The sequence below is a fragment of the Schistocerca gregaria genome, chromosome 1 (genome assembly GCF_023897955.1).
Source record: "Schistocerca gregaria isolate iqSchGreg1 chromosome 1, iqSchGreg1.2, whole genome shotgun sequence".
Taxonomy (NCBI): Eukaryota; Metazoa; Arthropoda; class Insecta; order Orthoptera; family Acrididae; genus Schistocerca; species Schistocerca gregaria.
Window position 1 is genome coordinate 150,895,170 of NC_064920.1, and position 26,961 is coordinate 150,922,130.

Sequence of the window (26,961 nt, forward strand, 5' to 3'; positions counted from 1 at the left end):
AAATCTTTCTTTTGTCAGATAAGTAATGTCTATTATTATTATTTTTAATATTATTATTATTATTACTGTTGTTATTATTACTGGCAGTGGCTTTAGTTGTATAAACATGTTTATAAGTATAACTCTTGTACAGATGACGCTATTATTTTCACACTCTCAAATTTCACTGGATCTAAAAATTTTTGAGCCCTCAGGATGTGGACTCACGAGCTGGTAGGGATGTTGGGATGTTGTTCGTGGTTAGGGAATGGTCTCATTATTACACGCTAGGATATGAACACATTTTATAGCTTAGCACAGTTCATGGATTAGAGAAACAATTCGGAGACAATTGTTTGTATTAGCATGACAAGGCACTCTGTCATAAAGCAGCGTCTGTGAGGCACTGGTTTATGGACAGCAACATCCCTGACGTGATCCAGCCTGACCACAGTCCCGACCTGAACACAATGGAACTCTCTTTGGGTAAGATAGAACATCGATTTCGCTCCAGATGCCAACTTCCAACAAGACTACCTTCTCTCGTTCCGGCTCTTGAGACCGAATGGGCTGCCATTCCACCACTACTTTTCAGACACCTCATTGAAAGCGTCCTCGGCAGAATTCAAGCCGTCGTAAGGGCGGAGGATGGACCCATCCCATATTAACGTCCACTAATAGGTGTCCTGACAGTTCTGATCAGATAGCGTATACTGATATCTAGGCCTGCTCATGCAGTTCCTTTCTTCCGCAATGTCTTCATCTATAGTTTTGAATAACGATTCATAATGTAAAATGGACAACCATTCTTTCCCTTCGACACATTTATGTTCTGCTTAGTTCCGACACAAATAAGAATTTTAGTGTTAATTCATTGCCGTAAAAGCCTACCCAAACAAGCCTACGTTTTCGTTGTGTAATAAGCCGACAAATTGGGATCTGAAATATTTCATACACCAAAGACAAGGAAGAAAGGTCAGTGTTTGTCATATCCTTAGCGACCACGTCATTAGAGATTGGTCATAAGCTCAGAAGGAAAAAGCACGGGAAAGAATATCACTTGTGCCCTGTTCAAAGATAATATCCAGCATTACTTTTAAGAACTTTGAGAGACCACAGGAAACATAATCCTGGTTAGTAGGATGGGGATATGAATCCAAAAACTCAGAATGCAAGAACAGAGCCTTAACCAGCGGCTCATATTATCACACTCCTGCTGTGTAACGTTGGTATGATGTTCCATCGTATTGTTTACAAAAATCATTATTAAAACAGAATGTAACTACGACAATAATTTGATACGTCTTATAAAAGACATCATGGTCACCATCGACTGTAGAATTTATTTATTCTCATTATTGCGATTTCGGCCTTAGGCCCGTTCGCAATTGGTGTACTGCAAAAAACTGGACTTTCTCATATATCAAATTTTTAAAATCGTCGGACATGTAAACATTTCATCGTCGTACGTCTTTACAAGCTAGACTATTTTTGAAGTTTGAGCACGTACTGAAGCACAATCGTCTGCAGTATACTATTTGAGAATGGTGTTCAGGCCGAAATTGCTACAATGAAAATAAACAATTTCAACAGCTAACAGTAACTACGATATCTTTTAAGATAGTTTACGCGACTGTGAACCTCCAACATGAGAAGTTAATAACTTGATATCTTCGTATGCATCCTGCACCAAACGATTCTGCTCTTCTAGTATGATTATCAGTTTTTCACTCATAGTAGACGGTTTAATAACAGGCCTTCAGAGGCCACTTTCAGTTACAATTTTTCTTAATGTACTTTTAATATTGCAATATTTTTCGAGGTATAGCCTCATCTTCAGGTAAAAATGCCAATAAAAAAAAAACATATGACATCAGTCTCAAAGTATTTACGAACTTCTCACATGCTGAAGTAACGGGGGTCAGCAACTTCAGTTGATCATAAAAACCACTCCAAGTTGCAAATATTTTATTTTTATTCAATTACTAGTTTAGGGTAGGACCCATCATCAACTCACACTAGTCATCGAATGAAAAATCAAATATTTGCAACTTGGACTGGTTTTTCGTTCTATTGAAATTAAAAATAGTTGCCTTCTGTATTGGAATGCATTATGATCTGCCTGTGGAAAAAAATCTTGTAAAGAGCTCTTACACCGCGTTGTTTATTACAATCAGCACCACTGTGCAGCCGGAACAAGATGGCGGTCCAAACAAAGTTTGATTTGACTTCGTTATCGATGTGTCGCTCTTGGTGTTATCTAGATGCCATTGAAATGTGTTGAGGGATATGCAACAGCAGTTTCTCAAGCATCTCCATAATGCTGCCATACTTACTAAATAATCCAGTAACTAAAGTCGCCAATCTTCTTTGGATCTTCTCTATCTTTTGTCTTAATGTATCCCAGTATGATCCTAGATTGACTAGTAATATTCAAGAATATGTAAAAAGAGAATTTTGTATTTATATTAAAAATTAAGAAATTTCTTCAGCTGTATTGAAGATGTCGATTTTATTTTGGCAACTAGTTTCAACGTTGTAACAACATCATTTTCAGGCTCTATAAAATATACCATACATACAACAACCAATGTGACATCAGTAATCTATAAGTTATTACATAAACATTTATATGATAGACATATTACATAATGGACGAATTCAATAAAATTAATTACATTTTGGCCGTTTTCATTAAATGCAATCATTCTGGAAATTAACAATTTATGTGGTACCAATAAGTACGAATGAAATTATATATACATAATCGTTTCTATTACAGTGTCAAGCATTAAATGAAATGGGAGTATATATGAAAAAACTTAGGTGACAAGCCGTTACGCTTACGGATAATTAACAGTGCTAAAAACAATATGAATTGCTAATCAGACATATATAGGGTAAGATCCATCATAAATGAATAGTAAAGGGAGGGAAATGTACTTCACTGATTCTCTGTGTCCACCTCCTCCACCTCACACTTCCCGTCCATCTGCTCCGGCCCCTCTCTCTGTCCATGCACGTGGTCCTGGGTTCGATTCCCGGCGGGGTCAGGGATTTTCACCTGCCTCGAGATGACTAGATGTTTGTGTTGTGCTCATCATTTCATCATCATTCAAGAAAGTAGCGATATTGGACTGAGCAAAGGTTGGGAATTTGTATGGGCGCTGATAACCGCGCAGTTGAGCACCCTACTAGCCAAACATCAGCATCATCATCATCATCATCACCACTACCATTATCATCTCTCTGTCCATCTCCTCCATCCCCCTCTTTCCATCTCCTCCTTCCCCTCTGTCCATCCACTCCTCCCCTTCATCTACTCCTCCTCCTCTCCCTATGGTCCATCTGCTCTTCAATTCCTCTCTTCCATGTCCTCCTCCTGCTCTCTCTGCCCATCTCTTCGTCCCTCTGCCGCAGACAATCTCCTCCTCTTTCCTTACTCTACCCGTCGCCATTTCTCCCCCCCCCCCTCCCCCCAGCTGTCCATCTCTTCCGTTTTTCTGTCCATTTTCCTCTCTATACATCTCCTCCTCCCCCTATTTCTTTTATCTACTTCTTCCCCTCTCTGTCTCTCCACCTCTTCCCTTCTCTCTCCAAATTAGCACCCCACCCCAATAGGAAGTTGCTGGTTCTTACACCCACACTATTTCTTTTCAGAAAGTAAGTCATATGGTACACAAATTTCCCCTCTATCTGGATCGAAATTCGCCCTGCTGTTTCGTTTTCAGGCAGCTCAATGTTTATTACGACATAACTCCTAAACTATGTGCCGTACAGCAATGTACTACTTAAGGTACATCGAGTGGCTTATGTGGATACCATCTGCGAAGTGTGTTGCGAATAGAGTTAGTAGCAAAGAAGGTATAGAGTTTTAAGTATCTCAGTGTTTATGACGTCACATGTCCCCAGCTATGCTTCGTACAGTCATATAATTTTGGTAATATAAAGTCTGCGTCCGCCGTGGTCTGTAACTAATTTACATTTTTTTCATATAGTTCAATAACTGTCACCCTTTACATACGTACATCCATTTTCGTAATTTGTAAGGTTGTGTATGGAGAACACTAAACAGGAAACAAGTACGAATCGGAACAAAACTTGACTGGTGCCCTTTAAAAAACAATCTATTGATCTGTCGATGGCTCTCCATCCCAATAAACATGCTGAATACTCCCTTATCCAGAAAACTTCTTTCCTGTCGCAAATTTCTCATGACATATGATATGATCGAGTTTTCGTGAGTAAGCAGTGGCGTGCAGAGTGAAATGCTTTTTGGAGGTCACGAATTAGTGCGTCTCTCTGGCCGCCTCAGTCCATGGCTTTCAAGACGTAAATGCGGATAGCACGAGATGGGTTTCGCATGACCTTTGATTTCTGAAATGGTTCAAATGGCTCTGAGCACTATGGGACTCAACTTCTGAGGTCATTAGTCCCCTGGAACTGAGAACTAGTTAAACCTAACTAACCTAAGGACATCACACACAACCATGCCCGAGGCAGGATTCAAACCTGCGACCGTAGCGGTCTCGCGGTTCCAGACTACAGCGCCTAGAACCGCACGGCCACTTTGGCCGGCTTTGATTTCTGAATCCATGCTGGTTGGCACGGAGAGGATCATTCTGTTCGAGATACGTCACTAAGTCTGGGTCCAGAGTATTGTCTAAGATTGTGTAACAGATTTGTGTTAACGATATCGGACGAATGTTCAGTATTTTGTCTACTTTTTGGTCGACACATGTGTGTCAATGAGGGTCAGTTGGACGGAGTTGAGAAAAAATGAGGTGGTGTAAATCGATAGTTAAGAAAACTCAAAAGTGACAGAATACTGGACTGCTGGTGAAAGAAGACAGCCCGCAGAGCGAAATGACCATCTGCGGGAAGCTGTCGGGGCATCCCAGCGTCTGCAAGCGTCCGTAACCTTGATGGCGCTTGCCATTGGCCGCAGCTCGTAATGACGTCACGGGCCCTGACCCGGCCGGTGGGAGCCTAGCGCCCGCAGGTAAACTAACTGTCTTCCGAGTCCAGTTCTTCGCCAGGCGCCGCAGTAGGAGGTGAAGACGTTTGGCGGCTCGCAGTTGTGCATCAGAGATGGGCTCCGGAACGATTGCCCTCGTAGTGCTGGCAGCGTGTGCCACGGCCAGCGCTATCGTATTCAGCGAAGACGCCAAGCCCTCCGTATACAACGGTGAGTGTTGTTCCAGAACATTAGTTGCTGCCACTGTTCGCTATTGCGACTGCGGCCAATGACCTTGAAACTATGCAGATGACGAACGAATCAGTTCCTTGTTTGAACGCCACGCTGTAACCAGCATCTGTGCCGTACACAACGTCTAAATGACATGCGTTAGAATACTATGGAACACGTAAGCGTGTTTCGCTAAAAAAAAAAAAAAAAAAGGCTGTTTAATGTGATGCTGAAACAGATGAACGGGCCAGTGCGTGTAGCTACGTACAAAGTGCCTTAATCTAAACAGATATTTCGTACGAAGAACGTAATTAGCGAAACTGCATCGGTATTCATAGCTTCCTAGCTCTATACGTCAATGCAGAAATCGAAATGTTTGGAGACATTCGCCATCATGCGCTGTGCACGCTATAATCAGGTATAAGAGGACATAATTAGCAATTTGAAATAAAATAGTTCAGACATGTGTTCTACTTCTCGTGGTGCCCGAGATTAACCCATCCAATTGTTTACTAGTTCTCGTTTTTTATTCCTCATGATACAAATTTTTCATAATACGTGCGTGAAAATGCAGGTCACCTCGGTGAATTTCACACATTGTATCTTCTCGTGTTAGCCATGTTGCAGCGTCCTCTTGAAGCAACATTACGACTTTCCTGATTTTTTATCTTCAGGTACAGCGTCATAGTTTACATACCATTTTGAAGCTGCGTTGGATTTCCCCCAACGCCAACCGTAAGGGGAAAGTAGGCTTTCTCGGCAAATAGACTACTTCTGTGGGTGACTAGCAGGAAGTTCGAAGCAGTACTTCCAATCGTTAGGTTGACATATGAGAAGGCTCGTCAGGTTGTAATGCATTTTAAACATTTGAGAGTCAGTGTTCGGAAAAACTACAATCAACTGGTCTTATTTAATACTTGTGTTCGTTTTTGAGGGCAGTTGTGCCCGTGTTGCGGCCTTTATATTTCACTGTTTTCACATATATTTGTGGTGGCCGGCAGGAACGGCATCGCAGTACTGGGAATTCATCGCCGTCAAAGCAGCATTTGAAGTGCATATGCAGACACAGAAACCGACTTTAGAAAATTTACACAATATATTCTACACATCGCGACAAACACCGTTCCTTCATACACAACAGTGACGCTTTAACATTAACACTCAGAGTCCCATTTATTACAACAGACTCCGTAACGTCACACGTGCAGCCTCTTATATTGTTCTCGCTAAGATTATGCCTTAAGTGCTCCAAAAGATTCGTTCTTTCATGAAGTTTCAGCATTTCAATTGCGTACTGTTTGTTCTGTCGCAGTTTTAATATATTTTTAAAACATATAAATGACGGACATCTAACCGATTGCTTTGGATACGGCGAATTGCAAGCACCAAACGTACAATTTAAAGGTTTCGTCCATCTGTCGGTAAAAATTCTCTGAGGATTCCACACAAACTTCATTAAGTATATATACCCATAGTTGTCTTAAACCTAGAGAATTTTTGCCGTTTATCGATAGCGATGCCGGAAATTTTAAGACTTTCGAAAATGTTTTAATTTTAAGCTTTAAGTTTACTTTTTTGGTTTATTTTCGCATTTGCTACTGTAATTGTATAGCTACGAATTAACAATTTTCGGATTTATTCTTCTACTTGCTCTGTAAAACCTTGCTTCTTGCGAAATTTCACAGTTCTAAGTCAACGGGAAGTGCTCTACAGGAGTGAGTTTGTATCAAAATATGTGACATAAAGGGTCGTATCTTTTAATTGCAATGACTTGGAAGCTTAAATTTTTTACACGGCCTAACCGGCTTCGTCTTCGGCATTGTTATGGAAATAAACAGCTGAATTCAAAGGGAAAAATTCATACCAGACACAGGCGATGCGCGGGCATTGTTTCTCAATGGGATATCATGCGATTGTTGAGATCATAACCAGGCGATCAGGCACATCAGAAAAGACTACAACTTCCGGTACTGTTAAGGCAACTTGTTATATTTCCTGAACGCATAACCAGCAGTGGTGAATCTGATTGAAAAACTGAATATTGATATGTATTTATTCTATCACTGTTTATCTACTAAATTACTTGAGGCATTTAAACATTGAATTCGTAACTGCTGCGTGATATTTTGAAGCATTTCGCGTTTGGCTAAAGAAAGAGGTATGGGCACATATATCAGGAAATAAACTTTGTGATCAAAAGTATCCTGAAACCTGGCTGAAAATGGCTTAAAAGTTTTTGACGCCCTCCATCGGTAATGCTGGAATTTAATATCGTGTTGGCCCACCCTTAGCCTTGATGATAGCTTTCACTCTCGCAGGCATACGTTCAATCAGGTGCTGGAAGGTTTCTTGGGGAGTGGCAGCCCATTCTTCACGGAGTGCCGAGCTGAGGACAAGCCTGGTACGAAGTCTGCGTTCCAAAACATCCCAGAGGGGTTCTATAAGATTCAAGTCAGAACTCTGTGTAGGCCAGTCCATTACAGGGATGTTATTGTCGTGTAATCACTCCGCCACAGACTGTGCATTATGAACAGGTGCTCTCTTGTGGAAAGATGCAATTGCCATCCACCGAATTGCTCTACAACAGTGGGAAGCAGGAAGGTGCTTAAAACATTAATGTAGGGCTGTACTTTGATAGTGCCACGCAAAACAACAAGGGCTGCAAGCCCCCACCATGAAAAACACGACCGCCTCATAATTTTACTCTTGGCACTACACACGCTGACAGATGACGTTCACTGGGCATTCGCCACACCCCCAACCTGCCATCGAATCGCTACATTGTGTACCATGATTCGTCCCTCCAAACAACATTTTTCCATTGTTAAATCGTCCAATGTTTACGCTGCTTACACCAAGCGAGGCGTTGTTTGGCATTTACCGGCGTGATATATGGCATATGAACAGCCGCTCGACCATGACAGCCAAGTTTTCTCACCTCGTAGTACTAGCAATGGAACCTGATGCAGTGTGTAATTCCTGTGTGGTGGTCTGGATAAATGTCTGCCTATTACACATTAGACCCTGTTCAACTGTCGGTGGTCTCTGTCAGTCAACATACGAAACCGGCCTGTATGCTTTTGTGCTGTACGTGACCCTTCACGTTTCCACTTCACCATCACGTCAGAAACAGTGGACCTAGGTATTTTTAGGCGTGTGGAAATTCAGCGTACAGACGTATGACACAAGTGACAACCAATCACCTGACCACGTTCGAAGTCCGTGAGTTCCGCGGAGCAACCCATTCTGCTCTCTCTCGATGTCTAATGACTACTGAGGTCGCTGATATGGAGTACCTAGCAGTAGGTGCACCACAATGCACCTAATATGAAAAACGTACGCTTTTGGGGGTGTCTGGATACTTTCGATCATGTAGTGTAAATACCTTATCTGCAGGTAGAATTTCATGATAACAGTCAAATTTAAAAAGGCATTGTGGTTAGTGAATAAGATGGCAATGAAGAAACTATTACTGTCCACCTAGGTAATAGCAACGGAGTCATCACAGGGTTGGTACATGTTCACATTCTAGAACACGGGTTAAGAAACTTTCCGTGCATTTGCTGAAGAAGCCGTCCTGACATTTGAATAAGCAATTTAAGGAAACGGTGAGAGGTCGAAATCTGTATGGTTGGAAGGGTAGAAGATTAATTATGCTACGCACGAAACGTACAAACGTTCGTGGATAGCAAGCGAAGCAGCCTGCATCACAATTGAGAAGACGTAAGTAGTCAATCGCCTATTCCATACAAACATGGAAATACATGCGTGGTGGGAGGAGGAAGCCGACTCACATCGGAATGACCCGATTGACATCTGATAGCAGTTCTCGAAGAGTCCATTGCCTTCACCACTGCACTTTCACGGATTGTGCTTCTTACAAAACCCCCACACAGAATCTCCTTCAGCTGTATGAAGTGAAGCGCTCCTCAAAAATAGCTCGTAGGATCTCTGTTTAAACGCTAGCAAGCTGCACGAATAACGCTCTCGAAGAAACCAACTAAAGAAAACCGCAAGCGAAAATACTGAGTAAAGCTCAACCCACAGCTTCATAGGGAATTTTTAATAAATTTTATGCCTCTTTGTTTTTCTCTCCCACTATAATGATTAGCCGTGCGGGATTAGCCTAGCGGTCTTAGGCGCTGCAGTCATGGACTGTGCGCCTGGTCCCGGCGGAGGTTCGAGTCCTCCCTCGGGCATGGGTGCGTGTGTTTGTCCTCAGGATAATTTAGGTTAAGTAGTGTGTAAGCTTAGGGACTGATGACCATAGCAGTTAAGTCCCATAAGATTTCACACACATTTGAACATATAATGATTAGATGGCGGCTTGGAAATTATTAAAGATGCAACCTTACAAGGTGTGTGAGAAAAGTAAACAGACTGACAACACTGTGAACGGTCTCGCAACACTGTGTTGTTGTACTTGTGTAGACTGGTGTGTTCATCCCTTCCAGGCGCTCAGCCCGAGTTTCAGCTCCACACAGGCATCACTTGAGCATTGAAACGAAGTCCGTTTTTGTTGCGTGTTATGACAATGGAACAGCGGAATTTAGAGCAATGTTATGCCAAGTCTTGTGTTAAACTTTTGGAATCCGTGAGTGTGCAAAAACAGACATAATGTCTTATGGGATAACAGCAATCAGTGATTTTATAATGTTACTTAAAAACCGTCTTGATTGCAATTTTTTTTATTTATATGACCGGTTTCGGTTCATTCAGAACCATCTTCAGATCTGATATTTCAGTTACAGGAGTAACCCGTCCAAATCCAGCAATTTTCACATGCTACGTCACATGTGACGATCTGAAGATGGTTCTGAATGAACCGAAACCGGTCATATAAATAAAAAAAATTGCAATCAAGACGGTTTTTAAGTAACATTATCCGTGAGTGTGACGTACGAAAAGTATCAAGAGCACAAGTTTTCCGCTGGCACAAATCAAAACACGTCGAAAATGTACTTCACTCAGGGAGACCTTCAACGTCAAAGAAGAAAGGAAACGTCGAATGTGTGTGTGCTCTTGTGAGATCAGACTGACGTTTAACGATAAGGCTGGTGCGTATTCTATAAATATGTCCCTGAAAAGCTGAGGTAAAGGATGAATAGAGTGAGACTGGAATTGCAGAGAAGTGGACTCTGCATCATGACAGTGCGCCACGCCACACGGGGACTTCCACCACGGAATATTTGACCTCAAAAGGCATTTCTGTTGTTCCACAGCCCCCCCTATTCATCTGATAAATCCTTGACTCTTTTCTTTTCCGAAATTGAGAAACCTCTCAAAAGGACGTCATTTTGGGACTTTTAGGAACATTCAAAAGAATGCGAGCGACATGTTAAAGGGCATACCAGTTGAAGACTTTCATCGCTGCTACAAAGACGAGAACGACGACTCCGCCAGTGTATAGCTGCCGAAGGAAACTATCTTGTAGGGGACATTGTTATTGTTTGGAGAAAAAAAACTTTCTTAGGAAAAAATCTGTCTCAGTACTTTTCTCACACACCTCGTATATTTATTTGTGAACTACTGGAACCAATAAAGGCAAGGAGGTTGTTACCATGTTCTTAGCCTGCAGAAAGGATCCATACTTTCTTTGTGCAGGCAGCGAACTGGAAAAGTTCAAGAAGTTACATTGTATAACGAGGCTCAAGATCCATCCATTTAACAGTGACTTTAATTTTTTTCCGAATGTTGGGACGATGCCAGCGAGGAGGAGACATCAAAGTGATGTCAAGACAATTCCCAGGGTCAATGGATGCTGAGAGACAACTCTTGCGGCTTTCGATCATTTCACTTGGAAAAGAAATTCATGGGAGAAAGGACAAGTAATTAAGTTATAATTACAACGCAACCAATTTTTAAAACACAATATACAAAGTTGCACCACGAGAAATGTTACCATCCAGGTTCATGAGACACATTCCTTACGAAATTTTTCTCCGAACGTAATATTTCCTTCTTTTTTTCCTCGCTTTCTCTGACCATAGCGGAATAACATACTGATAATTTAAATTACTTCACAAAGGAAAATAGAGGAAGTTTACTGAGCTAATGGCTCTGAAACGACCACAAAATGCTGCGCAGATACGCAGTCCGACATCATTCGAGCAACACGCACTTCCTCTTGAAACTCTCGTATCTCTGGGTATTAGAAGAAGATGCATCAGTCAAGAGCGACTTACATTTAACTGCAACTGCACTGCATCGTAACGTATCGTCAACGCAATAAACATTCGCTAATCTGCAAGAAACGTTGAAATAATGTTCTCCATGAGTATCGACCGAAGACAGTGTGCACGTTGTACAAGACTAACGATGAGTAACGTTTTTAATGTGAGTAACATCTTATGTCGTTTTATAGTGTGCTGTATCCTAATATGGAAACAAAACTGGCTTGTCACCCGCCATCGCTTAACACTCAGGCCTTTTAAAGAGAGCATTATGGCGACTTTTCTTTTTCTTGTGTGAGTGATACACTACGGCAACGAGTCAAAATTGGTCTACAATAAACTGGCCTGCTAGTAAATTGTTGAATCGTGGAGAAAAAGTTTTGCGCCGCAAGAAACTCGTGGATCTGAAAACATTTCTACTACCACCTTCTAACTTTGGACTAATGAAAAATATCATGAGTGGCCCAAAGATGGAGAATTACGCACATGTCTCTGGGAGGTTACCTCACCTATCACAAGCGAAATTCAAAGATGGCGTGTTTGTTGTACCTGACATTAGATAAATGTTAGATTCCAGCTTTGAATAAAACATGAATGAGAAAAAGGACTAGTTATCAATCAAGGACGTTGTTACTGTGTTTTTAGCCTGCAAAAAGGGTCCATACTATTGTTCTGTGCAGGCAACAAATTGGAAAAATCCAAGAAGTTACACTGAATCACGAGTCTCAAGATCCATCCTTTGAACAGTAACCTTGACTTTTTCCGAAAGCTGGGTTGATACCGGTGAGGAGGAGACATCAAAGCGATGTAAAGACAATACCAGGGTCACCGTAATACCAGTATGATGGGAGACGGCTGTTGATCATTTCACTTGCAAAAGAAATTCATGGGAGAAAAAGCTATATCTGATGCTTGAAGAAAAGAGAAAAGAAATATAAGCCAGTGAAAACACAATTCCTGTTTAATGACGGTGTTTTCACCTTTGTTGTTGTTCTGATCCGGTCCTATGCAGCTTTTCGCATCACTCTATCCTGTGCAAGCCTCTTCATCTCCGAAAAACTACAGCACCCGGCATCCATTTGAGCCTGCTGACAATATTCACGCCTTGATGATTCCTTGATGGCTCACGATGCGTCCCGTCAAACGAGTCGTTATTTTAGTCAGTTTTGCCATAAATCTTTTTCTCCCAATTCGATTCAGTACCTTACCATTAATTACTCGATCTATCCATGTAATCCTAAACATTCAGCTATAGCACCACATTCCAAAAGCTTCTATTTATCTCAACTATTTATTTCCCACTTTTCACTTCTGTCATGGCTACACTACAAATAAATACCTGCAGAAAAGACTTCCTTGTGTTTGATATTTATCTTTTCAGGAAAGCCTTTCTTGCTATTGTCAGTATGCATTTTATACCTTCTCTACTGTGGCAATCACTAAGGTATTTTACTACCCAAACAGCAAGACTCATCCATTTCTTTTAGCGTCCCCTCTCCTAATGCCATTCCTTTAGCATTACCTGAGTTAATTCGATTACATTTCATTAGAACTGCTTTGCTTCTGTCGATGTCCATCTTATAACCCCTTTTCAAGACACTACCCATTCCATTCAAGTGCTCTTCAGAGTACTTTCGTGCCTCTGATAGGATTACGAGTTCATCAGCAAACTTCGTGCTTATTCTTCTCCTTGAACCTTAATCTTCTTTCCAAATTTCTTCTTGGATTTTTTAATCTTCTTCAATATCCAGATTGAATAACATTGTGTACATGCTAAAACCCTGTCCCACTCCCTTGTGAACCATTGCTTCCGTTACATGTCCTTAGACTTTCATGTTCATACATCAATGAAAACTTTGTTCATATTGACAATTTCATAGTAGGACATGTAAGCTCTGATATGGAAGCTGTATGAGAGGTAGTCATAAAATTTCTCATCTGAAAAATCAAGCTGTGACCCTTAAACTTGGTGGTGGTGTTAATCCTTCTCTGCACATTCACCCTTCAGTGAGACACATTTTTTCCCAAAGATTGAAGGTTTGTTGGTGACCTTTGTTGTATAAAGCATGGATCAGAATAACAAAGTGCTTGATTGTTGAGCATTGGGAAGGAGGGATATTGTCAGTTGGCTATTAAACGTAAGCGCAATATGGTAGCAGCATCTGTGATCACCGAACTGAGTACGTTCATATGTTCGTTGTTAACGTGAAGTATAGAGTTTGCTTTGCCTGGTCATAATAGTGTTCACTAAGCAATTTCTCAGTTGGCTTCACACATTTCGTAAAAGAAAGAAACCGCACAAAGAAACAAAGGAAAGAACAATCACAACAGTTATGTTAATACACCGTAATTGTTGTCTACAGTTGAGTAGCAGAGCGATGTGACAATTGTGCGCAGGGCAGAGGATGTGACCAAACTGTGCTCTGATTGCTTGTTGCTATGACAGCTGTCCTGTAAACACATAGCTGTCGGTCACTTTGTTATTCTGATCCTGGTTAAAGAATCCTGCATTTCAGCTGTTCGGGAAAAGATCCATATCGAAAATCAACTCGTTGTCCTGGAAACGTCTGCCGTGCAATTGTTTCTTCATCTGGGGAAACAAGAACAAGTCAGTGATTGCCTTATCAAGAGAAACTGGGTTCAGGCAAAAAAATGATGGCTCAAGGTGCAGCATGTGTGACTGCCTGTGCAGAATGAGCTGGACATTTTTGAGGACGAAAAACACACCCTCGGACAACTCTCCGTTACATTCCATCTTTACATCCTCCTGTAATTTCTCTAGGAGACTGGGACAGTAAGATCCTGTGACAGGTTACCTCTAAAAATCAATGTGTTAGCATCACATCATAGTGTCACAAAAAAATAATGAATAACCACTCCATTTATTACAATGTTGTTTATCTTGGTCCACGACTGGTTGTGGGGATTATGGCGAAACCATTTTGTAGTGGATCTCCAAGCAACAAGTAATGCTTCACCATACCACAATTTTCAGATCCATTAGAAAATGGCTGCAATATGAACACCGCAACAAGTCTTGGGCCAAAATAAAAATTGTAGCAACTGGACCAGGTATTCATTAATTCAAAATACAGTTGCAGAGCGGCAGCGCTCCCCAAACATGGAAAAATTGACGATGATAGTCCCAAAGGACACTCAGCATCGCCTTGCCAGTTGAGTCCACATGGTTCCATTGCTATCTTTGCTCTAGAGTCTCGCATTCTTACACTCAGTACTCGTTCATGGCCAAAGATGGATAAAGATGTTACTTGGTCTGTACTGACACAGCTGCAACATTTCTGCTGCTGGTTGATTCAGAGGGCAATTTGAATGGGTGCGAGCAGGTGCCGTACTTTATGTTCAAAATGTGCAAGATGTTACAAACTGATTCTTACCTGATTCTCGCTTTTTTTGATGTTGTTGTTGTTGTTGTTGTGGTTTTCAGTCCTGAGACTGATTTCATGCAGCTCTCCATGCCACTCTATCCTGTGCAAGCCTCTTCAACTCCCAGTACCTACCTGAACCTACATCCTTCTGGATCTGCTTAGTGTATTCATCTCTTGGTCTCCCTCTACGATTTTTACCCACCACGCTACCCTCCAATACTAAATTGGTGATCCCTTGATGCGTCAGAACATGTCCTACCAACCGATCCCTTCTTCTCGTCACGTTGTGCCACAAACTTCTCTTCTCCCCAATCCTATTCAATACCTCCTCGTTAGTTATGTGATCTACCCATCTAATCTTCAGCATTCTTCTGTAGCACCACATTTCGAAAGCTTCTATTCTCTTCTTGTCCAAACTATTTATTGTCCATGTTTCACTTCCATACATCGCTACACTCCATACAAATACTTTCAGAAACGACTTCCTGACACTTAAATCTATACTCGATGTTAACAAATTTCTCTTCTTCAGAAACGCTTTCCTTGCCATTGTCAGTCTACATTTTATATCCTCTCTACTTCGACCATCATCAGTTATTTTGCTCCCCAAATAGCAAAACTACTACTTTAAGTGTCTCATTTCCTAATCTAATTCCCTCAGCATCACCCAACTTAATTTCACTACATTCCATCATCATCGTTTTGCTTTTGTTGACCTTCATCTTATACCCTCCTTTCAAGACACTGTCCATTCCGTTCAACTGCTCTTCCAAGTCCTTTGCTGTCTCTGACGATATCGTCTCGATTATGATACACAGATCTTAGACCAGCTGGGCTTGCACTTCTGTTACGATTACTGGGTCTTCAGAGGTGGTCTGGAAGTTGGCCACTGCGCATTAGCCACCTTACCCTGTGTGGACAGTATAAGGTGGCTGATGCGCAGTGACCAACTTCCGTCCAGAGGCCGACAGTGTTCGCCATCTTTCGGCCAGTCAGAGATGACAGAATCGAGGCGCACGTCTAATAATCTTTCTCAAATAGTTTTACAGAAAGTATTCGGTAAAAAAATCATTTCAGCTTCATGATGATGCATCCATCGTTTCCTTAATGGTCATAGTTATTGTGATATTTACATGGAAGTAAAAAACTGCACGAAATTTGAAAAAGTTTGCAATGAAAATTGGGGCCGCTGTGATTATGCATTTGGTGCATATTATATAATATTTTGCTGCGTATGAAATTTAGCTGACATATCGAATTTTTTTCAGACTTGGGTGGAGATCTCTGTCACCAATCTGATACTCATTTACGATCGTTCCGTACCAGCGATAAGCCAGAATAAAATATGCGCAACATTCATTATATTTCGTAAACGGTTTCAGATATCGAGATGAGATTTTGGCAAAGTATATTACAAAATGGTTCAAATGGCTCTGAGCACTATGCGACTTGACATCTGAGCTCATGAGTCGCCTAGAACTTAGAACTACTTAAACCTAACTAACCTAAGGACATCACACACATCCATGCCCGAGACAGGATTTGAACCTGTGTAGCAGTCGCGCAGCTCCGGACTGAAGCGCCTAGAACCGCTTGGCCACCGCGGCCGACTAAAGTATAGCACACAAAGAAGAGAGTATTTTACCATATGGTTATTATTGAAAACTTCATTATCTTCCATGTTATTCCACTAACAACAGACTTTTTCGACGAAAGAGCGTAATTTTTGAGGGCCATTGATATCTGGTGAGTTGAGAAATGCTATGGGTTTTCGAACAACATAACTGAAGAGATTACATGTTTATTTTGTACTGAGGATGTGCCTTTTTTTATAAGCTACTGACCTTACTTTTCCTCAGTTCCTCACTTACTAAACCACTGAAACTTCCTGGCAGATTAAAACTGGACCCAGACTCGAACTCGGGACCTTTGCCATTCGCGGGCAAGTGCTCTACCAACTGAGCTACCCAAGCACGACTCAGGCCCCGTCCTCACAGCTTTACTTCTGCCAGTACGGCGTCTCGTACCTTTCAAACTTTACAGAAGCTCTCCTGCGATCCTTGCAGAACTAGCACTCCCGAAAGAAAGGATATTGCAGAGACATGGCTTAGTCACACCCTTTGGGATGTTTCCAGAATGAGATTTTCACTCTGCAGTGGAGTGTGCGCCGATATGAAACTTCCTGGCAGATTTAAACTGTGTGCCGGATCGAGACTCGAACATACCCCAGACTGTGGCTAAGCCATGTCTCTTCAACGTCCTTTCTTTCGGGAGTGCTAGTTCTGCAAGGTTCGCAGGAGAGCTTCTGTAAAGATTGGAAGGAAGGAGGCGAGGTACTGGCAGAAGTAAAGCTGTGAAGACGGAGTCTGAGTCGTGCTTGGGTAGCTCAGTTGGTGGAGCACTTCGCCGTGAATGGCAAAGGTCTCGATTTCGAGTCTCGGTCCGGCACACAGTTTTAATATGCCAGGAAGTTTCATATCGGCGCACACTCCGCTGTAGAGTGAAAATCTCATTCTTAACAAACCACTGTTTGAAAATTCTCTCGCAATCGCGTCTGCACAACATGTAAACTCCGCTGTGCTCTGGCAAAAACATACAAATTTTAATGTGGCAGCAAGAGAAATGTCTAGGTTTTACTCAAAATTTGCCACTCATGGCTCTTCTATGGAAGTTACAAATGGTTAACAAGCAGAGCGAAAATAGATTGCTGCATTTTCAGCGGAATTCTTTTTACATGTTAATCAACGCAGAGGTGGCAGATCTTTTTGAATGGTCACCATGCAAGAGCGGGCGCATCGGAGCTCCACTTAAAATGTGAGCGTAAGCTTCAGTTTAGAACGGCACCTCCCATCCTGCACTCGTCTTTTCCCCTACAGCGTCTGCCCGTAACCCTCACCATTACTGCTCTCCATACGCGGCCTGCCGACTGCGCATCTATCGGCCACGGTATTCTGCGTGGACTCTACTTTGTTCTTCGTTGTTCAGACTTGTCTGACTACACTGGAAGCGTCCACACTAAAAAATGACACACATTCACGAACTCCATGCTCATTTTTGTTATACTATGCGACAGCAGCGCTCCAAGTGGCCAGCGAGTTTCACTTCTGAATGCGATATCGCATAAGTACAAGTAGTATCGTTTATATTAATTCGTAACATACATGTTACATCATCATCGTGTTTGGACCTATGGCAGGTCTTGTAGCTCTCCATGCACTCCTGCCACTTGCTGCCCCCCTACGTTTTCTCATAATTGCTATCCACCCTCATACTATCCACCACTTAATATCATCTGTCTTTCCTTCTTCCATTTATCGTTCCTTCCACAGCATCGGTCAGTAAACATTCTTCTCACCTAATTTCCAAGCCAATCGTATTACTTCTTCCTGATTATCTACACACATCGGTTCCTAGAATTCCGGAACCTGCACAGAAAACTGGAATAGAGATAAACATAAATATCATTTCCGCCCTTTTTATTGCTCATGAAAAACGCACATTGCATGTTGTACCAACATACAGAGGTGATATCCCTGACTGCTGTACACACCGGTACCTCTAGTACCCAGTAGCACGTTCTCTTGCACGGATGCATGCCTGTATTCGTCGTGGCATACTATCAACAAGCTCATCAAGGCACTGTCGGTCCAAATTATCCCATTCCTCAACAGCGATTCAGCATAGATCCCTCAGAGTGGTTGGTGGATTACATCGTCAATAAAACTCCCTTTTCAATATATCCCAGGCATGTTCGATAGGATTCATGTCTGGAGAACATGCTGGCCACGCTAGTCGAGCAATGTCGTTATCCTGAAGGAAGTCATTCGCGAGATGTGCACGATGGAGGTGCAAATCGACGTCCATGAAGACGAATGCCTCGCCAATATGCTGCCGATATGGTTGCACTATCGGTCGGAGGATGCCATTCGCGTTATCCTGGGAACTGTGTTTCCACCTCTGGATCATGTACCTCTCCATCACAGGTAATGGCAAACATGAGATGTGTCTATCGCTTCCAGTCCCCTGCTGGAGTGCCAAGTATTTCCTTAGATTGTGCCATTTATACTGATCCAAACACAAAAACTTTGAACATAGTTGGCGTTTGCAGCAACTGTATACACAAATTTGAAAAATATGTAAAAATCAGAAAACTGGTTGCATAGGTTTTCTATATACACTTTCTAGCAAAATTCATACAACTGCTAATCTAATGCATTAAAATCATTTGCAGAGCAGAACTTCATAAAATCAAAACAAATAATGCGTAGTTAACTTACTCTAGTCAAGGGAAAATGGTGCATGACCAAAAGACTGAAATAAAAACATTTCTACTACAAATAACTTAAAACTTATATTACAACATCCCATCATAACACTTTCTAACAAATCCAAACAACAACTGAGCAAAATACTCTAGCTGACGAAAAAATTGAGCCTAAAATAATAATTAGCCTATCAAACACACTACCTGACGCGGTTATAGTCCCTATCGTATTTATAATCTTTCATCAATCAACACGTTTCTTACTTTGTTTAAAATAATTATTAAAATTAATTTTATCATACTCGATTATAGAACTGACTTATTAACACAAATTACGAATCTTTTTTGCCTAAATTTGTCTGCAGTGGATTCTTTCATAAATTACATCTCTGATGCAACAAGGCGATCTTTTTTTTATTTATATATTGTTCGCCTTTTATGACATTTCTTACTCGTTATTTGTTAAATATTCTCATATTCAATCGTTCTTAAATATAGTCATACTGTTTTGTGTCATTTGCCATTATTTTTATGAGGAACGGTGGATTTACGGAGGCTAGAACAACAGAGCACCCACCATTTCATATTGTGAGAAATTATTATCGTCAGTTACAATATTTAATTTCAGAATGAAACAAAATACTCAAATTATTAACTAAAAGTGTTAGTCTATTCATAATTATGCATTAACGCCAAAACCCCGAAATAACAAGTTCCAGCAAGAAAACGTGCAGTTGTATTCTGTTCTCTATTAAACTTTTAGACCGTTTAATTCATTGTAAGCTGTTATTCGCAGTTGATATTGAACATATTCAAAGACTGGCAGCCCGAATGATCATAAATTTGTTTTAATCACGGGAGGATGTGAAAGAGATATTGAAAACTCTGAATTGGCCGACGCTTGACGCGATTCATCGCATGAAAGAACCAGTATTAAGTCTAGGAATATGCTTCAGCCCTCTGCCTGTAGCTCCCGTAGGGACCGTGGAAACCAGTTTGAGCTAATCACAGCACGCCGAGACATTTAATCAGTTATTCTTCTTGCTCGTCACACGCAAATGGAACCAAGAAACGCTAGCACATAATGCAACAATAAGTACCGTCAGTCATGCATGTGACAGTATTGGAGTGTAGATGTAAATGTAGAATATGGAAACTCGTAACGCTTGGTTACATTAATGACGTCACAGAAGTCATATTTTCATTCCCCCAATACCAACCTAAGTTCCCTTTGATTTTCATTAATCTTCCCCTGAGAACGCAGAAATCTGACTTCACGCGCAAAACTGCAAGGATTCCATCTTTTGTGACATTTCTATGGATTAGGGATGGCGGTTATCGCTCATACAACCAACATTCGGTTATATCGGTTTTTTTTTTCAACGCCAGTTTAACGTGACTGTTAAAATAGCCCGAAATAAACGTTTTCTGAAATAAACTATTTTCTGTTTTTTTATTATTATTTCCTATAATAAACCCAGAAATCCAACAAAGATTGAAAAAAATTGGCTCCTTCACTTACAAAATATATAGAATCAAAATGTTAATTTAAGTAGGCATATAAAAGAATAGTCTGTTCACCGCTCGCTGCTTTTCTCGAAAGGCGATAAGTGGTTGAATACCCTGTTCACCGTTCGCTGCTTTTCCCGAAAGGTGATAAGTGGTTGAATACTGCAAAAAACCAAATGTATTCTCCTACTGATTGTAAATTTTTGAAACTCCGCTCAAGAACTATGTCGCAATCTAGGATCATCAGTAAGAGGTTACGAACAGTCACTGTACAAGGATGACAATGAGTCTGAAAAACAATATTTTTCATGCTAATTTGACAGTTTTCGAAGAGTATAAGCAGATAAAGGTATATTATGTAGCCACAGGCTGCAGATCAGCTACTTCCTATTTGTATCGTTTTCTTCTCATATGATGTCGCAAGTGTGTCCTGGTTCCTCCCGTTTTTAACCTATTAAAGCAAATTGATGTACTTCACTGATACCGCACTTTGCAAAATACTTCCAGATTCGGCATAGTGCCATTCCGTTGTCAGACGACGGTAGTCAGAGAATACGAGGGCAAATCTTGCACACCGCATGTACACGAGTATCATCTAATAGGCCATGCCACAAGGTAACCGATACATTCTCGGCGACGCTGTACCACTTATTATGCCATGTGTATCTTGCTTGTTTGTCGGCATTATTATTAAAATAACACTGATTGCTTTTCACGTTTTCTATTATAACGCAATATTTCGAAGGAATGTAAATTGTACGAATAAAAAAAAGGTTTATTTAAAAACAAAAAAATTAAGCACTGCTGTTGTTGCTTATTGATATTTCGGTTTTATCGACGGTTATTAGTAAAAAGAAAAAAAACGATTATACCAGAGACCAAACAAATACCGAAAATACCGGTTATTCAGACCTAAAATACCGGTATCGGTTTTAAGCGGTCGGTTTTTCCCATGCTTCTGTGGATTCGGTCCCTCTGAAAAGTGTTGTTCTCTAACCACATTTCGAAAGGTCTAAAACCGTCATCTGGTAACAGTTGCACGTCGCCTAGCTAACGGCTACAAGGGCAAAACTAATTTCGTTATCAGTATTTCATTCAATTACTGACCGAAATTCAAGAATTTAAAACGGTGTCATAATCAGCTCATTCAGAGGTACGACTATAAACTTACATTAAATGTATAAGGTTAAGCCAAATATTAAAGCTAGAAATTGTGTGTACGCCTTGAGAGAGCATTAATTACAGCGCGGTCGACATCCATCCAGTAGTTGACAGTGAGAGAGCCCTCAGCGGCTTCCAAAAAACTATAAACATTATTTCAAATACGTATTAAAATTTTTCTCGTTTACTCCCTTAACGTCACGTATTTGACACATTAACTCATTTGTGAAGTAATCAGACGCCTGAAGGTATTAAACACATGGCAGCATTCGTCAAAGAAGCGGAGGTGCATGTTTACTGGTATTATACTATCATCAGACGGCGCGGTCAACAAGGGAAATTGCGATGTAGACTAGCCGTTAGACGGCTTCGCACAACTTTCGATAGCACATCCCCGTTGTCCACGAAAGTTGCCAGACGTCCAGAATAGCAGAATCTGTCGCAGTGCACTGGGGTCGGGAATTCCAGAACTGTGTCTGCTTATAGCGGTGTCGAGAGTGCCCAGTTCTCTTGGTCGTTAGCGAGTGACGCACGCGATACCGTAATGGCTTCTGCTTTCCTGTTTCCACGGGGTGTTCACACGTGTGCCACACGAGTTACTCTGTCCACAATTCAGGAGCTCCACGACCTGGGGAGTGTGTCGGGCCAGTAAAACGCGTGGCTGCGTTCATGTTTCGGACCAGAATCCCCGGAAATTAGTATCACGTGACTAGCTGCTGTACGCGCCTGCCTGCAATGACAGAACAGCTGACGCGGAACCATGCTCGAATGGAATATGACTGTATACCGGTAGCTTTAAAATTCGTTTACTTTTCCTCATTTTGATCCCTCAGTTGTCTATATGCACTAAACAAATTAGCGAAGATACCACAGTTTAACATACAGTCGCGACACTCACTGCTGTAAAAGTTGTTACCGTTTGACAGATGGAGCGACATTAGCGCTCCTCGCGGCGAGTAAGGTGAACATCAGACGCGTCGTAAGCATGTTTGTTTTTCCACCCATTTCCTACGTAATTTACGGAATATTTGAGTTATTTTCTTGCCTCCAAGGGTTTGTGTAGTATCAGAAGGCATATATGTTTCTAAAATAAGCGTAAGTATGGACAAAAACCATGGGTCGAGTGGCAAGCTACAACACATTCGTGAAGAAACACTTGTGACGTTGGACAGAATTGCAGTTTACCTCGTTGATATCAAAAGAATATAAACACACAGATTCACACGTAACAAGCACAGACATGTACCTCTACATGCGGAGAAGCGATCGACAGCTCAGGTATCGTTCGGTAGGCCTACTGTGTTTGTCATTGTCGCCTGGCGCCATAAGTACGACCTTCATCTTTATATTAATTTAAGTGGGACAAAAAACTGCCAAATAGTGGGTGAAATAGGTTAAAAACGTTATGATGAGCTTATTACATTACATTTCACGCAAAACCAAATATTTGAATAATTTTCATACAATCTGTCAGTGAACAAGGTGCTAACAAAATAATGTCATCACACGAAGGAAGCAAGGAAAATTAAGTGACTAACAACAGACGAGAATGAAATACATACCAAACATTACGCTTCTGTACGACACGAATAACCACTTAATCTAACCACTTTATCTTCAAAGCACGTCTGTGTTGACGATTCACACGAGTCTGGGACTGATACATGGAGAGCTAAACTGGCTGCTTCTGTGTCACAGGACTGTTTTACAGCTTTAGATGGATTGTTGAATCTTTGTGGCAGTTTCCTCTTCATAGTCAGTTGAGGTGGCTTGTTTGGGATGTCAAACAGTGTGGGTACTGCATTCCACACGAGTTTATTGTTGTCTGCATTCATGAACTGGTTTTGTTCGAAATGTAGCGAACAAAACCTAATATTATTACACAGGTAAACTGGGTCTTTTTTCATAAGGTCTTCTCGTCTGCTATTAACTAGCCATTTTCTGCTCCTAAAACGAAACATTAATCATCAATACACATGTAGTTTGCAAGTGAATCCTGACGATACAGTTTAGTAACATGATGGTATAATACCTCTCATGATCCTTAGTGAACCTAAAAAAAGACAGCTGTGGTGTCTTATTCCAGTTGTTGCTGCAATTTATTGCGCTACAAACTCTCCCGCTTGTAAAAACAATTGTAGAAATCAAAGTAACCAACCATTATTCGCGTTCATGATCGCGCCGAACTCACAGTTTAAGTTTCTGGCCTCTTGGGGTGCTGCTGGCGCGGTAGGCAACAAAATCGAGGTGAAGTGTCGCGACTGTTATGTTAGACTGTGGAGGATACTGAAATGGCTAGCTCCTTTTAAAGGGAAAAAGATGGTCCCAGTTACATTTCAGTCGTGCTTAAGAATTTTCGCCTGACAGGCAGAAAGCATGTGATAGCTATTTTTGTAACACGTGTTTGACCCCATTGTTGAAGTATACTCAAATATTGAACAGTAGTCAACATTTGTTGTATCATTCGTGGTAAACTTAATTATCACTATGTAGTAAATATTGAGAAATGTGTTACTCGATTGAAGCTTTTCCCGAAAAATTAATACAACAAGACCATACCACACGTTACTGATATATTGAGGACTGCTTTACATACATTTATACAGATATTTTAAACGCAATTATTATTATGAGCCCATAAATTACTGTAATGTTGTATGATAGTCCATCTAAATCAAGTACAAAAGCCTTCAAATTACATAAACACTTCTCTGTTAACGCTTTGGGTAGGACACGAAACTATCATATTGTTTAAGGCTTTTGTATCACTGGTAAGGTTAGTCCATTGACATCTTCATCACAGCGAAGTTAAAACTTTCAGTCTAAAAGAGAAATCCAGATTAGTACCACATGTAATGTCATGTGTGTGTGTATATCACGTCTTTGTGATAATGACTCACCCAACTTTTGTTTACTTTTGGATCAAGGCATCTTTTTGGCGAACAATGCTAGTATAGTTAATGTTTCAAATCGTTGAGTGGACTTTGTGATTGTCATATGCGGTGCCGAATACTCCTTGAGAGATTTTGTTCCTCTGAAATATTAGTGTACAGCATAGTTTCCACATAGATAATACAAACAAGAAAATGTTAACAGAAGAAAGTGTATGTAAGCAACTGTTTTTCACTTACAACTGTTTGTAACAGTCACTTCATCTGGTGTGAAAGTTGTTGACAGCTGAAGCGAAAAACTAGCGCTCCAAGTGGCGAGAAAGCAGTCACTTGTGTCGTAAGGATACTGCTCGTATTTAAAAAATTTCTGCTTCATTAACGGAATATTGGTTTTAGCTTTCCATGCGTTAGTAAGTTATCAAGACACATAAGTTATTGTAAAATACACGAAAAAAAAGAATCACACTGATTCAGTGAGAAAAGAAGAAATCTTACCGAATATGTCTATATCTGCAGTTTATTCCGCTGAGAGCAACAGAATATAAACACATTTCATGCGTGAGAAACATATTTCTGTTGCCTGTTGTTAATATCATTGTCATTTCCCTCGGCACTTAACATTTTTGTGGAGTCCATTTATTCGCCCTTTCTTACACTTCATTTGATTTTCTGCTACACGAACATTGTTTGTAATTGCTTTTGCTTCGAAATAGAATGTGTTGAAGATTCTTGCCATTTGTGGCTTAGATTTTGCAGCAATTGTAGAATTCTTTTCTCCTGTGTATGGAAACAGTTCTATGGCTTTTAACGATTTCTGAAAGACCTAAGTCGAAACAAGGCCCCGCGAGTAGACAACATTCCATTAGAACTACTGATAGCCTTGGGAGAGCCAGTCCTGACAAAACTCTACCATATGGTGAGCAAGATGTATGAGACAGGCGAAATTCCCTCAGGTTTCAAGAAGAATATAATAATTCCAATCCCAAAGAAAGCAGGTGTTGACAGATGTGAAAATTACCGAACTATCAATTTAATAAGTCACAGCTGCAAAATACTAACGCGAATTCTTTACAGACGAATGGAAAAACTGGTAGAAGCCGACCTCGGGGAAGATCAGTTTGGATTCTGTAGAAATGTTGGAACACGTGAGGCAATACTGCCCCTACGACTTATCTTAGAAGTAGGATTAAGGAAAGGCAAACCTACGTTTCTAGCATTTGAAGACTTGGAAAAAGCTTTTGACAATGTTGACTGGAATACTCTGTTTCAAATTCTGAAGGTGGGAGGGGTAAAATGCAGGAAGCGAAAGGCTATTTACAATTTGTACAGAAACCAGATGACAGTTATAAGAGTCGAGGGACATGAAAGGGAAGCAGTGGTTGGGAAGGGAGTGAGACAGAGTTGAAGCCTCTCCCCGATGCTATTTAATCTGTATATTAAGCAAGCAGTAAAGGAAACAAAAGAAAAGTTCGGAATAGGTATTAAAATCCATGGAGACAGCAAAGGACTTGGAAGAGCAGTTGAACGGAATGGACAGTGTCTTGAAAGGAGAGTATAAGATGAACATCAACAAAAGCAAAACGAGTATAATAGAATGTAGTCGAATTAAGTCAGGTGATGCTGAGGGAATTAGATTAGGATATGAGACACTTAAAGTAGTAAGGGAGTTTTGCTATTTGGGAGCAAAATAACTGATGATGGTCGAAATATAGAGGAATAAAATATAGACTGGCAATGGCAAGGAAAGCGTTTCTGAAGAAGAGAAATTTGTTGATTTAAGTGTCAGGAAGTCATTTCTGAAAGTATTTGTATGTAGTGTAGCCATATATGGAAGTGAAACATGTACGATAAGTAGTTTGGACAAGAAGAGAATAGAAGCTTTCAAAATGTGGTGTTACAGAAGTATACTGAAGATTAGATGGGTAGATCACATAACTAATGAGGAGGTATTGAACAGAATTGGGGAGAAGAGGAGTTTGTGGCACAACTTGACTAGAAGAAGGGATCAGTTGGTAGGACATGTTATGAGGCATCAAGGGATCACCAATTCAGTACTGGAGGGCAGCGTGGAGGGTAAAAAAATGAGGGAGACTAAGAGATGAATACGCTAAGCAGATTCAGAAGAATGTAGGCTGCAGTAGGTACTGGGAGTTGAAAAAGCTTGCACAGGATAGAGTAGCATGGAGAGCTGAATCAAACCAGTCTCAGGACTGAAGACCACAACAACAACAACAATTTATTATCACGTGTATGTCGTTTTCCCTTAAGCTACAGTTGTGATTGCGTATTTAATACATTAAATAATGTAGGTATTACATTTATATAGGTTTCCTTCGTTCCACATTCACTGACTGGGCTGAATGTGTAGGAAACAAAACTCTACTTTGTCCGGTGGATATACGACGTCTTT

The 26,961-nt window shown here is 40.8% G+C and overlaps 1 protein-coding gene across 1 annotated transcript in view; it reads left to right on the forward strand.

The window, feature by feature from the left end:
• Positions 1-4,984: 4,984 nt before the first annotated feature.
• Positions 4,985-26,961, forward strand: part of LOC126335013 (serine protease snake-like) — an 84,425-nt gene continuing 62,448 nt past the window's right edge. The window contains exon 1 of the mRNA XM_049997844.1: positions 4,985-5,167. Coding sequence (XP_049853801.1) covers positions 5,071-5,167 — 97 coding nt within the window. The 5' untranslated portion in view covers positions 4,985-5,070. The remainder of the gene's footprint in view (positions 5,168-26,961) is intronic.